This window comes from Triticum urartu, chromosome 1 (genome assembly GCF_003073215.2).
Source record: "Triticum urartu cultivar G1812 chromosome 1, Tu2.1, whole genome shotgun sequence".
Lineage (NCBI taxonomy): Eukaryota > Viridiplantae > Streptophyta > Magnoliopsida > Poales > Poaceae > Triticum > Triticum urartu.
This window is the reverse complement of record NC_053022.1, coordinates 525,850,281-525,866,688: the sequence shown is the minus strand read 5'-3', so window position 1 is coordinate 525,866,688 and position 16,408 is coordinate 525,850,281. Positions and strand designations below refer to the sequence as shown.

Here is a 16,408-nt window from a genome sequence, read left to right as displayed (position 1 = left end):
ATCTAATGTCAAAAGCTATGAAGCATAGGATAGTCACAGATATCACAGGCATGAACTGTCCATCGTGACAACCGCTCATGAAGAAGAAGTCAGGAAAGCCAAAAGTCTACGGTCAATTGATCACAGCAGCTATGCACGTCTTGCAGCGCACCGGTGAGAGGCGGTTGACGGACTACCATGCAAGTCAACCCATCGCCCATGTGATCTACGCATCTCTGCCCCAACTGATCGAGTAGGCTTGCCAGCTTCGAGTACTATTTCTAAAGGAACCGTGTAAACTTATGTGAACATATTGGCATGTGGACATGTGGTGTTTCACTGATTAATCCTATATATGAGTTGCAAGATCGAGTTAGATGATCTCGTGCATGTCTACCCAGTACGTGTACGTAAGTTCTAGTACTAGATAGTGCTGTCGTCAGCTGCTGGCCGGCTGCGCGCGTGAGCTTGCGATGGATCAGGGGTCGTCGCCGGGAGCAAGAGCAATGGCGGCCCGGTGGCTCTTGCTTCTTGTCGGTCTCGCCGCAAGCAGCAGCGTTCTTCACGTCCATGGCCAGATCGACAAGTTAGCTGGTAAGCTCACTCAGTAGAGCGAGGCTTAAGGCCATGCATGTCAATAGCAACTGCTTCATCAAATCAATCTCGGCCACTGCTTATTGCTGGCGGGTGTGTATGCAGGTTTCGTAAGCATAGACTGTGGCCTGCCGGAGAATGCCGCCGGCTACGTGGATGACACGACAAAGCTGCGGTACACCGGGGATACTGGCTTCACCGATGCAGGCACTAACCACAACATTTCCGCCGAGTACATCACCCCGACGATGGACTCGGGCTGGCACACCTTGCGTAGCTTCCCCACCGGTGTGCGCAACTGCTACACGCTCCGTCCACTCGTGTCGGCAGGGCAAAAGTATCTCGTGCGCGCCATGTTCATGTATGGAAACTACGACGGTCTTGGCGTGCCGCCCATCTTCGACCTCCACCTCGGGGTTAACTACTGGAAGACGATGAACATTTCAGACCCAGGCGCGACGATGATGACGGAAGTCATCGCTGTTGTCCCAGGCGGCTCCCTGCAGGTGTGCCTGGTGAACACCGGCTCTGGGACGCCGTTCATCTCCAGCCTGAGCCTAAGGCCCCTCAAGAGTGCGCTCTACCCACAGGCTAACGCGACGCAGGGCCTGGTTCTTGCCATCAGGTCCAGCTTTGGCGGCAAGGGTGTCAGGTAATTAAGCACGTGCTTACATTGAAATAATATCAATTTGTTTTCAAGCGTACTCACGTATGGCCGGATTCCACTATCATTACAAAACACAGGTTCAAAATCATTCCGATGGAAACATAAACGAAACTGAGTTATACTAGCTAGTCATCGTGATGGGGATAAATCATTGCAAAAAAAAAGAGTTATACTAGCTAGAAGTAGAAATGGTGACAGATGACTTGTAAATTTTGTAGTAAAATTCAGGCATGCATTCTCCTTGCATTCGTTGATACAGGTACCCAGATGATCCTTACGACCGGTTATGGCCCCCGTCGAGCGACCCTACAGAGTGGTCAGAGATCTCAACAACCAAGAGTGTGATAAAAGTCGATGGCTTCGAAGTGCCATCTGCTGTGATGCAGACCGCCATCAAGCCTCTCAACTCCTCTGCCCCCATCCGATTCTCCTGGAACGCGAAGCCGAACGCTTACAATCCCATCCCGAGGTATATTTGCATGTCGTACTTCGCAGAGCTTGAGAGCAACAGCAAGGTGCGCGAGTTCTACATCACCATGAATGGCAAGCTCTTGTACCCTCTCGTCATGTCGCCACGGTACCTCGTAACCGCTGCCATCTACAACGACAAACCGTACCATGGCTTTGACCAGTACAACATCTCGCTGAATGCCACCGCGAACTCAACGCTTCCACCGATCATTAACGCCGTCGAGGTCTTCTTGGTCCTCCCTACCACCGGCACAGCCACGGCAACCCAGGATGGTAACCAGTTACTATTTTCAGAAAACAAAATTGGTCATGTACAGCTAGGACCTAGCAACTAGTAGTATATTTAAACTGATTTTTTAGATCGCTGATAAGAGCTTTGTGTGTTGCTGGTGAGAAATGCAACAGTTTCTGCCCTTACGGCGATCAGAGCCAAGTACCGGGTGAAAAAGAACTGGATGGGGGATCCTTGTGTGCCGAGAAAATTTGTGTGGGATGGATTGAGTTGTAGCTATGCTGTCTCCAGCCCACCAACTGTCACAGGCTTGTGCGTTAACTTTTTATGAAAAGATTGTTCAGTGCATACTAGGAATTATCTGAACTGATGTATACACATACACATATATACACTGCAGGAACCTATCTTCTATGGGTCTGAGTGGCAACATCTCGTGTTCTTTGGGGGATCTCAGAGGATTAGAGTACCTGTAAGCAAAAGACCATCAAACTATTACACATTGGATGTTTCTTTCTTTTTTTGAGTAATTAAGTGGTTTATGTGGGACCTCACTGATTGTCAGGGATTTGTCACGCAATAATCTGACGGGCTCCATTCCTGACAGTCTTTCACAATCTCCGTCGCTTGCACTTCTGTAAGTAACTAAATCTCTCGCAGTTTTACAGCTAGTTATTGCCTTATATGTATTGTAAAACTGATGGTGTCCTAAAATGTATATGCAGTCAAACTTATGTAACTTTGACTTTGAATACATGAATAAGTATTCAAATTGATAGGTGATAAACTGATAACACTTTATATGGTTGAATTTGAGACAAAATGTACTCTCACAATTCAATCATCATTTGTTCTGACACCAAAATCCATTTTGTCTCTTCTAGTGATTTGACAGGAAATTGGCTTACCGGAGAAATTCCTTCCAGGCTCCTGAAAAGAAGTCAAGATGGCTTCCTAACTCTCAGGTTAGTCCCCCACTAGTATCTGAATTTTCTGGAATTATTTTTGACTTGATTTTCACTGTCTTAGCTAAAGGCAGGCATTGGTTGTTAAGAATGTGGATCTATATATCAACTTTCTCATACTTTATTTTGCTAGATATGGTAACAATCCGGACCTCTGCAGCAATGGCAATCCCTGTGTGCCTCCGAAGAGGAAGAGCAATTCTATAGTTCCCGTATATGTTGCCATTCCAATAGTTGCAATACTGGTGATTTTGTTGTTTTCTGTGCTGCTCATTTGCATGCGAAGGAGAAGGCAAGGTGAGAGACTTGTCTGAAACATAGAAGTTTTTATGCCTGAATATAAGTATGTGTGATTAAGGGACATCGGTTAACGTGCTTGGTTTATAAAGGAAGAATAAGCAACAGTGTTAAGCCTCAGAACGAGATGCGCTTTATCCCATCGCACTCTCGGAACAGAAACAATGACAGCTCATTACGACTTGACAATCGCCGGTTCACGTACAAGGAACTGGAGGCCATAACAAACAACTTCCAGCGAGTGATCGGCCAAGGAGGGTTTGGAGAAGTCTATGATGGATTCTTGGAGGATGGCACCCAGGTGGCTGTCAAGCTTCGGTCTGAGTCATCTGCTCAAGGTGTACAAGAGTTCCTCGTCGAGGTAAGTTTTGCTAAAGTATATGCCATAGGAAACCATGCATGTTTTCTGCTCGAGTTGTTAATGCATTGATCCTTGCTGGTTCAAGCTCAGACCTTAGCTAAGATTCATCACAAACATCTTGTAACCATGGTTGGCTACTGCAACGACAAAGAACACATGGCCCTTGTGTACGAGTACATGTCTGAAGGAGCTCTACATGAACATCTTAGAGGTATGTAAATTTCTCAAGTGTGCACACTTGAAGAACATTAGTACTTTTTCAACTGAGAACTCTCTAAGATCCCAATGACTCAAAAGTTGAAGGAATATGTAACAAACATTTAATCCATCCGACAATGTTTCTACAGGGAGCGACAAAACTTTAACCTGGGGACAGAGACTTCGTATTGCCTTGGAATCTGCACAAGGTAAGCTTATAAATCCAGAATTTCTTCATGACTTTTCACCATAGCAAGCTCAAACTACATGGTTGGATAATGATGTGATGTGGATGCACGCAGGGCTTGAGTATCTACACAAGGGGTGCAATCCACCCCTCATTCATAGGGATGTGAAGACATCCAACATTTTGCTGAATGCCAACCTTGAGGCCAAGATTGCCGATTTTGGCCTACTCAAGGCTTTCAATCGCGATTGTGATACCCATGTGTCCACAGCCAGGTTGGTCGGCACGCGTGGTTACCTTGCCCCTGAGTAAGTGCACCGTTCTTAATCCTTGCTTATTATGCTATAACAATATCTTGCCACTTCCTAATAGCAGAACTAGTATAATTATATAGTTGTCCAAAAAGGTAGTACAATTCACTATGTTGTACCTTTTGTCCTAAGATCAATGATCATGACAAGTCATCCATTTATAGGAGATGTGCCAAACATTTCTTTTTTTGGAACTCAACTCACAATGCGTTTCACACTTTTGTAGGTATGTAGCAACATTGCAGCTGACTAATAAGAGCGACGTATATAGTTTCGGAGTAGTGCTGTTGGAAATAGTCACGGGCCGACCTCACATCTTGAATGATCCAGAACCTATAAGCATCACCGAGTGGGCGCAGAAATGCCTTTCACAGGGCAACATAGAGGGCGTGGTGGACGCACGCATGCGGGGAGAGCACGACATCAATGGTGTCTGGAAAGCAGCGGACATTGCTCTTAAGTGCACTGCACAAACACCAATGCAACGGCCCACAATGACCGAGGTAGTGGCGCAGCTGAAAGAGTGTCTTGAGCTTGAGACTATGTGCCGCAGGGGTGGCAGGTCAAACGCCATCTTTCACACAGTGGGGAGCAGCGACTCAGTCACAAGTTATGATGGTTACACCACTAATCAGTCTGCTGGTGTGAGTCGTATCAATGTTGTAGACATGGATCATTTAGGCAGGGTCCCAACCATGACTACTGGTCCGGTTGCGAGGTGAGGAGATGACATGGATAATTTGTTCTCTCCACATATCCTCTACAAGTTTCCCTTTAAGAACAAGAATTTGATGATGTTGTATCATCAATGAAAGAGCAAATTTGTAATGCTACTTTATTCTTCTATGCATATCTTGCTTTAAAATACATATCATGCGCAAATGATATTACTAGATTTGTCATATAATATCAACTATCGTGAGACCATGCCAAGTAGGTGTGTCGAGGGCCGTCTCTAGAAATCGGAGGGACCCGTGCGAAATGCATAATGGGGACTAAAGGAAGAAAATCTGACCTTGAATCCTTGCTACAATGTGTAAATCTGATAGAAATTTTGGAGCTTGGAGTTGAATCCTTGCTGCAATGAATCAATCTGGAAGTATGGAAGTATCCAGAAGGTTCCTAGCCAGCTACCTTGACTCTTTGATTGGTATAAAGGTAGATCTCTCACCTGATCCATAGAAAGGCAACTCTATTGTTGTATATGATATTGAAACAGTCAGGCCACGTGAGAGATTAGCTGCTGCTGTACCGGCCAAGTGGTGTTCCCGTACTGTTGGGTGGGTTAAGTTGAACGTGGATGGCTATTATTCTGAGGATCATGAAGCATGTGCTGGTATGGTGCTTCGCAATGATAAAGGAAGTATTATCTCTCATCTTGCAGACAATTATTTTCGTGTCGGGATGCGTTGGAAGCCGAATTGTGTGTGTGCATGAAAGGGCTATCATTTGCACTTACGAGGAGTAACTTACCTATCATTGTTAAGATGGACTCTATTATTGCAGTCAAACTGATCCAATCAAGGGATTTGGACAGATCGGTTTATACTTCGATAGTTAAGGAGATCAAGTACCTTTTGGGAATTCGTGACTCTTGTACTACTCATGTAAATCGCTCTCAGAATAAAGTTAGTGCAAGCTTAGCTAGTTTTGCTAGAATAGAAGGATGAACCATAACTTGGGTTAGTTCTGGTCCAGATAGTGTTGTTGAGCTAGCTCTCGCTGATTGTATGGACACTATGATTTGATTAGTACAATTTATCACCCGCAAAAAAAAACTTTTTGGTGGCGACAGGTGAACGCAGCTGAATTTCTGCATGGTGGCATTGCAATTCCTACAAGATCTCTTGCACATATATATTACAGGAGTAGGATTTGAGGACAAACAATTTTGGGTACCGGTGCGGTCGTACACCTCGCACATGTTTGTTGATGGCCTTGGGTGTGTATGGTACAAGTTTTAAAGCATAAGGGTACCAACCTTACTGATACCTACTCCCTCGGTTCTATAATGTAGTGCAAATAAATTTTCTGAAAGGTCAAACTTAGTAAACTTTGACTAAATTTATGAAGAAAATTAGTAAACTTTGACCAAATTATGGAGAAAATTATCGATATCTGGAATACCAAACATATACAATATGAATATTTATCTCATGATGTATCTGATGATATACATTTGCTATTCCAAATAATTCTCTCAAATCATGGTCAAAGTTTACAAAGTTTGACTTACAAAAAAAATCTATACGCACAACATCATGAAACGGAGGGAGTACTATATATCAAAAATGGCCTAATTAAGGTCTACAGATATAGAATTTGTAGCCAACTAACGATGGTTGTCCATTACTAACAAACAATAGGGGTGGCCCAATTTTAAAGCATAATTTCGAGGTCTTACTTTCAAAATTTAAACTTCAGACTACATATCATTATTTTTTTGAGGAACACCCACTAGTAGAAAACAAGGCTTTGGTCCAGGCCGGGTCAGCCCATTAGTCCCGGTTCAGTCCAGAACCGGGACCAATGTGGGCATTGGTCCCGGTTCGTGAGCCCAGGGGGCCGGCCGGGCCATGTGGGCCATTGGTCCCGATTCATCCCACCAACCGGGGGCCTCGCTCCTGGCCCACCACCATTGGTCCCGGTTGGTGGCTTGAACCGGGACCAAAGGCTCCCCTTTAGTCCCGGCTCAAGTCACCAACCGGGACCAATGAGGTGCCTATATATACCCCTCGCTCGCGAGCAGAGCATCCCAGTGCTCTGTTTTTCTCTGGCCGAGGGGGAGAGGGCTTGGTGGTGCTCTAGCTCACCTCCTATGCACACAAGGTGTTCGATGGAATGCCCGAGCCACACTACTTAAGCTTTCTCCTCTCCAAGCTCGACCTCCAAGCTCCATTTTCCATAATATTTGTCTAGGTTTAGCGGTCCGTCACGCCCCGTCCCCGCCTTCACCGCCGTCGATCACCCGCGCGAGCTCATCGCCGGCACCACCGTGGTGAGCCTCTTGTTCTTATCTTCTTTCTGAAAGGAAAAATATTCTTACTTGTATGTTTACATAGATACTTGTATTATTTTCTTACTTTTATTATTGCATCTTATATAGTGCGATGGTTTTGGTATCTGCCCCCGTCGGCCCTCGTCCTGTCTATGAATCGGATGTGGTATATATATTATCTTTATAACTATTGGTTCATTTATTGTTTATGAAAATTATGCTGACCAACGTGACATATATTTTATTTATGTAGGATGTATGTGAATCGGAAATGCCAACCGACCCTATTGTCGAGAGGTTAAATTTAGTTGAAGAAGAAAACAATTTGTTGAAGGAAAAAATAAAAAAAATTGAGGAGGAGAAGATGATATTGGAGTTGCATGTTGCGGATGTCATCGATGATCACAAGATCAAGATGGATGCAATGCGCTTGAAGATTAGAAAGATAAGAAAATATGTCATTCATACCGAGGCTTGGTATCATTATGCCATTGGATCAATTGTTACCTTGGTTGCGATTATGATCGCATTTTTTTTCGCATTGAAATGTTTTACATATTTTCAATGTATGGTTTAATTAATTAGATGCTCTGGAAAGCTATATGTTGTTAGATGAGAACTATGTATGCACTTTGGTTTTAATGTGATGATGAACTTCTATTAATTTGGACACTTAATTATATATAATGCACGTAGATGAACCGGCAATGGATGTACGGTGACAGACACACCCGCGAGTACATTAAGGGCGTGCATGAGTTTCTCGATGCGGCTGAGGCAAACAAGAAGAATGGTTTTATGTGTTGTCCATGCACTGAATGTGGGAATACGAGGTCTTACTCTAACCGGAAAATCCTTCACTCCCACCTGCTTTACAAGGGTTTCATGCCACACTATAATGTTTGGATGAGGCACGGACAAATATGGGTTATGATGGAAGACGGCGAAGAAGAAGAGTACGATGAAAACTATGTGCCCCCTGAATACGGTGATGCTGCAACGGGGGGAGCTGGTGAAGATCAAGAGGAACCAGACGATGTGCCCAATGATGCTGCAACGGGTGAAGCTGCTGAAGATCAAGAGGAACCAGACGATGTGCCCGATGATGATGATCTCCGCCGGGTCATTGTCGATGCAAGGACGCAATGCGAAAGTCAAAAGGAGAAGCTGAAGTTCGATCGCATGTTAGAGGATCACAAAAAAGGGTTATACCCCAATTGCGAAGATGGAAACACAAAGCTCGGTACCATACTAGAATTGCTGCAGTGGAAGGCAGAGAATGCTGTGGCTGACAAAGTATTTGAGAAGCTACTGAAAATATTGAAGAAGAAGCTTCCAAAGGATAACGAATTGCCCGACAGTACATACGCAGTAAAGAAGGTCGTATGCCCTCTAGGATTGGAGGTGGAGAAGATACATGCATGCCCTAATGACTGCATCCTCTACCGCGGTGCATACAAGGATCTGAACGCATGCCCGGTATGCGGTGCATTGCGGTATAAGATCAGACGAGATGACCCTGGTGATGTTGACGGCGAGCCCCCCAGGAAGAGGGTTCCTGCGAAGGTGATGTGGTATGCTCCTATAATACCACGGTTGAAACGTCTGTTCAGAAACGAAGAGCATGCCAAGTTTATGCGATGGCACAGTGAGAACCGAAAGAAAGATGGGAAGTTGAGAGCACCCGCTGACGGGTCGCAGTGGAGAAAAATCGAGAGAAAGTACTGGGATGAGTTTGCAAAGGACCCAAGGAATGTATGGTTTGCTTTAAGCGCGGATGGCATTAATCCTTTCGGGGAGCAGAGCAGCAATCACAGCACTTGTCCCGTGACTCTATGTATGTATAACCTTCCTCCTTGGATGTGCATGAAGCAGAAGTTCATTATGATGCCAGTTCTCATCCAAGGCCCTAAGCAACCCGGCAACGAAATTGATGTGTACCTAAGGCCATTAGTTGAAAAACTTTTACAGCTGTGGAATGGAAATTGTGTCCGTACGTGGGATGAGCACAGACAGGAGGAATTTAACCTTAAGGCGTTGCTGTTCGTGACCATCAACGATTGGCCCGCTCTCAGTAACCTTTCAGGACAGACAAACAAAGGATACCACGCATGCACGCACTGTTTAGATGACACTGAAGTATATACCTGGACAAATGCAGGAAGAATGCGTACCTGGGCCATCGTCGATTTCTTCCGACCAACCATCAATGTCAAAAGAAAGGCAAGCATTTCAACGGCGAGGCAGATCACCGGAAGAAGCCTGCCATGCGCACTGGTGATCATGTGCTTGCTATGGTCAATGATTTACACTACGTAATCTTTGGAAAGGGTCCCGGTGGACTAGCTGTTCCGAATGACGCTGAGGGACACGCACCCATGTGGAAGAAGAAATCTATATTTTTGGACCTACCCTACTGGAAAGACCTAGAGGTCCGCTCCTCAATCGACGTGATGCACGTGACAAAGAACCTTTGCGTGAACCTGCTAGGCTTCTTGGGCGTGTATGGGAAGACAAAAGATACACCTGAGGCACGGGAGGACCTGCAACGTTTGCACGAAAAAGACGGCATGCCTCCGAAGCAGTATAAAGGTCCTGCCAGCTATGCTCTTACGAAAGAAGAGAAAGAAATCTTCTTTGAATGCCTGCTCAGTATGAAGGTCACGACTAGCTTCTCGTCGAATATAAAGGGAATAATAAATATGCCAGAGAAAAAGTTTCAGAACCTAAAGTCTCATGACTGCCACGTGATTATGACGAAACTTCTTCCGGTTGCATTGAGGGGGCTTCTACCAGAAAACGTCCGATTAGCCATTGTGAAGCTATGTGCATTCCTCAATGCAATCTCTCAGAAGGTGATCAATCTAGAAATCGTACCAAGGCTAAGGAGTGATGTGGCGCAATGTCTTGTCAGTTTCGAGTTGGTGTTCCCACCATCCTTCTTCAATATCATGACGCACGTCCTAGTTCATCTAGTCGACGAGATTGTCATCCTGGGGCCCGTATTTCTACACAATATGTTCCCCTTTGAGAGGTTCATGGGAGTCCTAAAGAAATATGTCCGTAACCGCGCTAGGCCAGAAGGAAGCATCTCCATGGGCCATCAAATAGAGGATGTTATCGGGTTTTGTGTTGACTTCATTCCTGGCCTTAAGAAGATAGGTCTCCCTAAATCGCGGTATGAGGGGAGACTGACTGGAAAAGGCACTCTTGGAAGAGACTCAATAATATGCAGGGACGGATATTCTTGGTCTCAAGTAAACTACACAGTTCTACAGAACTCTACCTTGGTGACCCCGTATGTCGATGAACACAAGAACAGTCTGCGCTCCAAACATCCGGAGCAGTGCGACGACTGGATTACATGTGAACACATTAGGACTTTCAGCAGTTGGTTGGAAACACGTCTCAGAGGTGACAACACTGTTTGTGATGAGTTGTACTTGTTGTCCAGGGGACCATCTTTGACTGTATTGACTTACAAAGGATACGAGATAAATGGGAATACATTTTACACGATTGCCCAAGATCAAAAGAGCACCAACCAAAACAGCGGTGTCCGCTTTGATGCAGCAACCGAGAGCGAAAAGGACACATATTATGGTTACATAGTGGACATACGGGAACTTGACTACGGACCTGATTTTAAGGTCCCTTTGTTTAAGTGCAAATGGGTCAATCTGTTAGGCGGCGGGGTACAGGTAGACCCACAGTACGGAATGACAACAGTGGATCTGAAAAATCTTGGGTACACTGACGAACCGTTCGTCCTAGCCAATGATGTGGCACAGGTTATCTATGTGAAGGACATGTCTACCAAACCGAGAAAAAGAAAAGATAAGGAAGCGAATACATGATATGATGAGCCAAAGTGCCACATAGTTCTTTTAGGAAAAAGGGACATCCTAGGAGTGGACGGCAAGACAGACATGTCTGAAGATTATGAAAAGTTTCATGAAATTCCTCCCTTCAATGTCAAGGCTGACCCAAGCATCCTGATAAACAATGAAGATTATCCATGGTTACGGTGCAATAAGCAAATGACACAAGCGAAGAAAAAGTGAAGACTTTCTCCCGCAACTATTATGATGATACCATGCCAACTTTGTAACACACGAACATGCTACCATTGTCCGTTTTGTACATGCACATGCTATGTGGGTGAAATTATGATACCATGCCAACTTTCAACTTTTTCAGAGTTCATTTGAAATGCTTTCATGTCTTATGGTTCGGCCCTCGTAATACCATGACCATTAGTCCCTGGCCCATGCCAACTTTCAACTTTCAACTTTCTAAAACTAATGGCACTAACAGAAAGTTTATAATTTTGCTCCTCGCCCCTGGCCCATGCCATTAGTCCCGGTTTGTGCCACAAACCGGGACTAAAGGGTTGGTCCTCGTTGCGGGCAAAGTTTAGTCCCACCTCGCCAACCGAAGGGGGCTCACACCGGTTTATAAGCCCTTCCCTCTCTGCCTTGTTGAGCTCCTCTCAAAGTGAAAATAGATGCCCTAATAGAGAAAAGTTTAACCTAAATTCATAGTGAATTTCTCTGAAATTCATAGAAATTTACTAGGAATTTAGGTTGAATTTTCTCTATAAGCGCATCTATTCTCATTTTTTAGTAAGTTAATCACAAACTTGTGATTCAAACAATTTTCAAGGAATTCAAATTTTAACTATTCAAATTTGAAAACTAATGGCACTAACAGAAAGTTTATAATTTTTGTAAAACTAATGGCACTAACAGAAAGTTTATAATTTTGCTAACCTAAAAGCAAACAGAATTAAAAATTAAAGCACAAAACAAAAGAAAATAAATAATGCAGAAAACAAAACAAAAAAACTGGAAAAAATAGCAACAATAAGTATTTTGTTGTAAGTAGAAACAAAATAAAATAAATAAAGCAATAGAAAGTTTATAATTTTGCTGACCTAAAAGCAAAAAGAACTAAAAAATAAAGCAAAAAACAAAAGAAAATAAATAATACAGAAAACAAAACAAAAAAATGGAAAAAAATGAAAATAGCAACAATAAGTATTTTGTTGTAAGTAGAAACAAAATAAAATAAATAAAGCAACAAAGAAAACAAAAAAACAAAAAATGTGTTTTCAAATTTGAAAACTAATGGCACTAACAGAAAGTTTATAATTTTTCTAAAACTAAAACCAAAAGAATTAAAAAATAAAGCAAAAAACAAAAGAAAATAAATAATGCAGAAAACAAAACAAAAAACTGGAAAAAAATTAAATATAGCAACAATAATTATTTTGTTGTAAGTAGTAACAGAAAAATAAAAAAAATAAAAGTGCCACCTACTGGGCACCCACGACCTGAATACGACTAGAAACACTACCATGGGCCAGGATTCAGGCCCGCTGGAGGCCCAGTAGGCCCACAGGCACACATTGCACGGTTAGGCCCGAAAGCCTGGTTTAGAGAGGAGCTCGAGAGGGAAGGCGCACCGCACCTTATAAACAGGTGCGGCTCCCTCTCAACTAGCGAGGTGGGACTAAACATTTGGGCGCGGGGCAGCACAAGGCCTTTGGTCCCGGTTGGTGGCACCAACCGGGACTAAAGGGGGGCATTGGTCACGGTTGGTGCCACGAACCGTGACCAATGCACCGTCTATATAAGCAAGACTTGTGAAAAATTTCGTTCAGTTCTTCCATCGCGCCCCGACGACGTCGCCAGGCTGCCCCTCTGCGCCTCGCCGTCGCCGTCGTCGCCCTGCCTCCGACGCCGTCCCGCGCCGCCCCGACGCCGTCGCCACCCCGCGCCGCCCCGACGCCGTCGCCGCGCGCCACCCTGCGCCGTCACGGTGTTTCCGCGCCGCCCCGACGCCGTCGCCTCCCCGCGTCGCGCCCCGACGCCGTCGCCGCCCCGCCTCTGCCTCACCGTCGCCTCTGCCTCGCCGCGCCCCAGCTGCCCCGCGCCACCGTCGCCTCTGCCTCGCTGTGGTCTGGGCCGGCAGCGCCCCCCTCTTCCCCCTTTTTTTGCAAACACATATACGTTTTTTTCTGCAGATTATATGTATATGTATGAGTATATGTATGAGTATTTGTATGTGCTGAAAAGATAGATTTTTAGAAAAAATACTATTTTTTCTGTTGATGATATGATGATGTTTTTTTCATATATGCATTTTTTCATATATGTATTAATTTTTTTAAGTTGTTAGTAGATATCGATTTTAGGTTAGTGCATTTTATCACTGATTTTAGGTTAGTTGATCGATTTAGTGCATTTTATGTTTGTTGCATTTTATGTTTGTTGCATTTTAGGTTAGTACATTTGCTAAGTGATATTAAGAAAGGAAGGAAAAGAAGGATAGGAAAGAAGAAAATAAGAAGAGGAAAGAAAGAACAAGAGGAGAGGAAGAAAAGGAGAAATAAATAAGAAGAAGAAAAAAGAAGAAAAAGAAGTGGAGAAGAAGAAAGGAATAGTGGAGAAGAAGAGAAAATAGAATATTCTATTTTCTCTTCTTCTCCACTATTCCTTTCATCTTCTCCTCTTTTTTTTCTTCTTTTTTTTCTTCGATCTTCTTCTCTAGCTATTCCTTTCTTCGAGGGTTCTATAGGGTCGAGGGATCGAGGGTCGAGGGTTCCAGGGTCGTCTAGGGGTCGAGGGTTCCAGGGTCGTCGAGGGTTTGAGGGGTCGAGGATCGCCGAGGGGTCTTGAAAGGTTTCCTAGTGTCAAAGTTGTTGGAAATATGCCCTAGAGGCAATAATAAATTGGTTATTATTATATTTCCTTGTTCATGATAATCGTTTATAATCCATGCTAGAATTGTATTGATAGGAAACTCAGATACATGTGTGGATACATAGACAACACCATGTCCCTAGTAAGCCTCTAGTTGACTAGCTCGTTGATCAATAGATGGTTATAGTTTCCTGACCATGGACATTGGATGTCATTGATAACGGGATCACATCATTAGGAGAATGATGTGATGGACAAGACCCAATCCTAAGCATAGCACAAGATCGTGTAGTTCGTATGCTAAAGCTTTTCTAATGTCAAGTATCATTTCCTTAGACCATGAGATTGTGCAACTCCCGGATACCGTAAGAGTGCTTTGGGTGTGCCAAACGTCACAACGTAACTGGGTGGCTATAAAGGTACATTACAGGTATCTCCGAAAGTGTCTGTTGGGTTGGCACGAATCGAGACTGGGATTTGTCACTCCTGTAAACGAAGAGGTATCTCTGGGCCCACTCGGTAGGACATCATCATAATGTGCACAATGTGATCAAGGAGTTGATCACGGGATGATGTGTTACGGAACGAGTAAAGAGACTTGCCGGTAACGAGATTGAACAAGGTATCGGGATACCGACGATCGAATCTCGGGCAAGTATCGTACCGCTAGACAAAGGGAATTGTATACGGGATTGATTAAGTCCTTGACATCGTGGTTCATCCGATGAGATCATCGTGGAACATGTGGGAGCCAACATGGGTATCCAGATCCCGCTGTTGGTTATTGACCGGAGAACGTCTCGGTCATGTCTACATGTCTCCCGAACCCGTAGGGTCTACACACTTAAGGTTCAGTGACGCTAGGGTTATAGAGATATTAGTATGCGGTAACCCGAAAGTTGTTCGGAGTCTTGGATGAGATCCCGGATGTCACGAGGAGTTCCGGAATGGTCCGGAGGTAAAGAATTATATATAGGAAGTGCTATTTCGGCCATCGGGACAAGTTTCGGGGTCACCGGTATTGTACCGGGACCACCGGAAGGGTCCCGGGGGTCCACCGGGTGGGGCCACCTGCCCCGGGGGGCCACATGGGCTGTAGGGGGTGCGCCTTGGCCTACATGGGCCAAGGGCACCAGCCCCAAGAGGCCCATGCGCCAAGAGAAGAGAAAAAGGGGAGAGTCCTAAAAGGGGAAGGCACCTCCGAGGTGCCTTGGGGAGGATGGACTCCTCCCCCCTTGGCCGCACCCTTCCTTGGAGGATGGGGCAAGGGCTGGGCCTCCCCCCTCTCCCTTGGCCCTATATATAGTGGGGAAAAGGAGGAGCAACCATACCTAAGGCCTGGCGCCTCCCTCTCCCTCCAGTGACACATCTCCCTCCTCCCGCAGCGCTTAGCGAAGCCCTGTTGGAATCCCGCTACTTCCACCACGCCGTCGTGCTGCTGGATCTCCATCAACCTCTCCCTCCTCCTTGCTGGATCAAGGCATGGGAGACGTCTCCGTTCCGTACGTGTGTTGAATGCGGAGGTGCCGTCCGTTCGGCGCTAGGATCATCGTTGATTTGGATCACGACGAGTACGACTCCATCAACCCCGTTCTCTTGAACGCTTCCGCACGCGATCTACAAGGGTATGTAGATCCACTCCTCCCTCGTTTCTAGATGACTTCATAGATTGATCTTGGTGACACGTAGGAAAATTTTGAATTATTGCTACGTTCCCCAACAAAAGTATTGAAGAAATCCATGGCTTTGTCATTAGCCGGAAGTAACCAGGGCATGACGAAGTCCTCCAAAGTTATTTTGGAATGGTGTCCCGGATAGGATAATTTGCCTTTTTGCATGAATTTCAGCAAAGGCCTTCCAAATAACGATATTTGGAAGGTTCTTGCTGAACTTTGTACCAAAAAGCGAATTATCTTATCTGGGACTCCGTTCCAAAATAACTTTGGAGAGCTTCGTACCATCATGCACCTGTTACTTTCGCCTAATGATGAAGACATGGTTTTGTTGAATCCTTTGACACTAGGCAACCTCCCGACCCCTCGGCGATCCTCTCGAACATGAGAGGAAGAAGAGGATAAAAAAAGAAGAGGAAGAAGAAAAAAAAGAGGAGAAGAAAGAATAGCTTCTCCTCTTTATTTTCTTCTTCTTCCTCTTTTTTTTATCGGGAACGAGGGTCGTCGAGGGTGGCCGAACGGTAGAGGAAACCCTAAATAGCAAGTATCGTGGGTGTGAGATACATGTGGCCGTCGGTGTCGGACACTACATCCACGTCCCACAAGTGAAGCAGTGTCGAGGCCACCCCAAACCCTAGAGAAGCAGCATCGAGGCCACTAATTAATATTAGTTCTACGTTTTTGCCACTAATATATCCATCTGTCATGTTTGAATAATAATTTCCATGTTGTCAATATTTGTAGAAACTATGGACACCGCCCGAGACG

General features: G+C 44.8%; 1 protein-coding gene across 1 annotated transcript; it reads left to right on the top strand.

Moving 5' to 3' along the window:
• Positions 1-313: 313 nt before the first annotated feature.
• LOC125525498 (putative leucine-rich repeat receptor-like protein kinase At2g19210) lies at positions 314-5,131 on the top strand. Its single transcript, XM_048690496.1, has 13 exons — positions 314-573; positions 679-1,225; positions 1,500-1,984; positions 2,117-2,255; positions 2,344-2,415; positions 2,509-2,580; positions 2,828-2,908; positions 3,042-3,205; positions 3,298-3,566; positions 3,657-3,777; positions 3,914-3,973; positions 4,067-4,259; positions 4,489-5,131. The coding sequence occupies exons 1-13, from the start codon at positions 453-455 to the stop codon at positions 4,982-4,984; spliced, it is 2,820 nt and encodes a 939-aa protein (XP_048546453.1). The 5' UTR covers positions 314-452; the 3' UTR covers positions 4,985-5,131.
• Positions 5,132-16,408: the final 11,277 nt, after the last annotated feature.

What these genes read in the sequence shown, in the direction of transcription:
- LOC125525498 (XM_048690496.1), top strand. Translation starts at nt 453, where the DNA reads ATGGATCAGGGGTCGTCGCCGGGAGCAAGAGCAATGGCGGCCCGGTGG. An exon ending in AGCCACGGCAACCCAGGATG is followed by an intron (nt 1,985 to 2,116) that starts GTAACCAGTTAC and finishes GAAATGCAACAG; the next exon opens with TTTCTGCCCTTACGGCGATC. An exon ending in CCACCAACTGTCACAGGCTT is followed by an intron (nt 2,256 to 2,343) that starts GTGCGTTAACTT and finishes TATACACTGCAG; the next exon opens with GAACCTATCTTCTATGGGTC.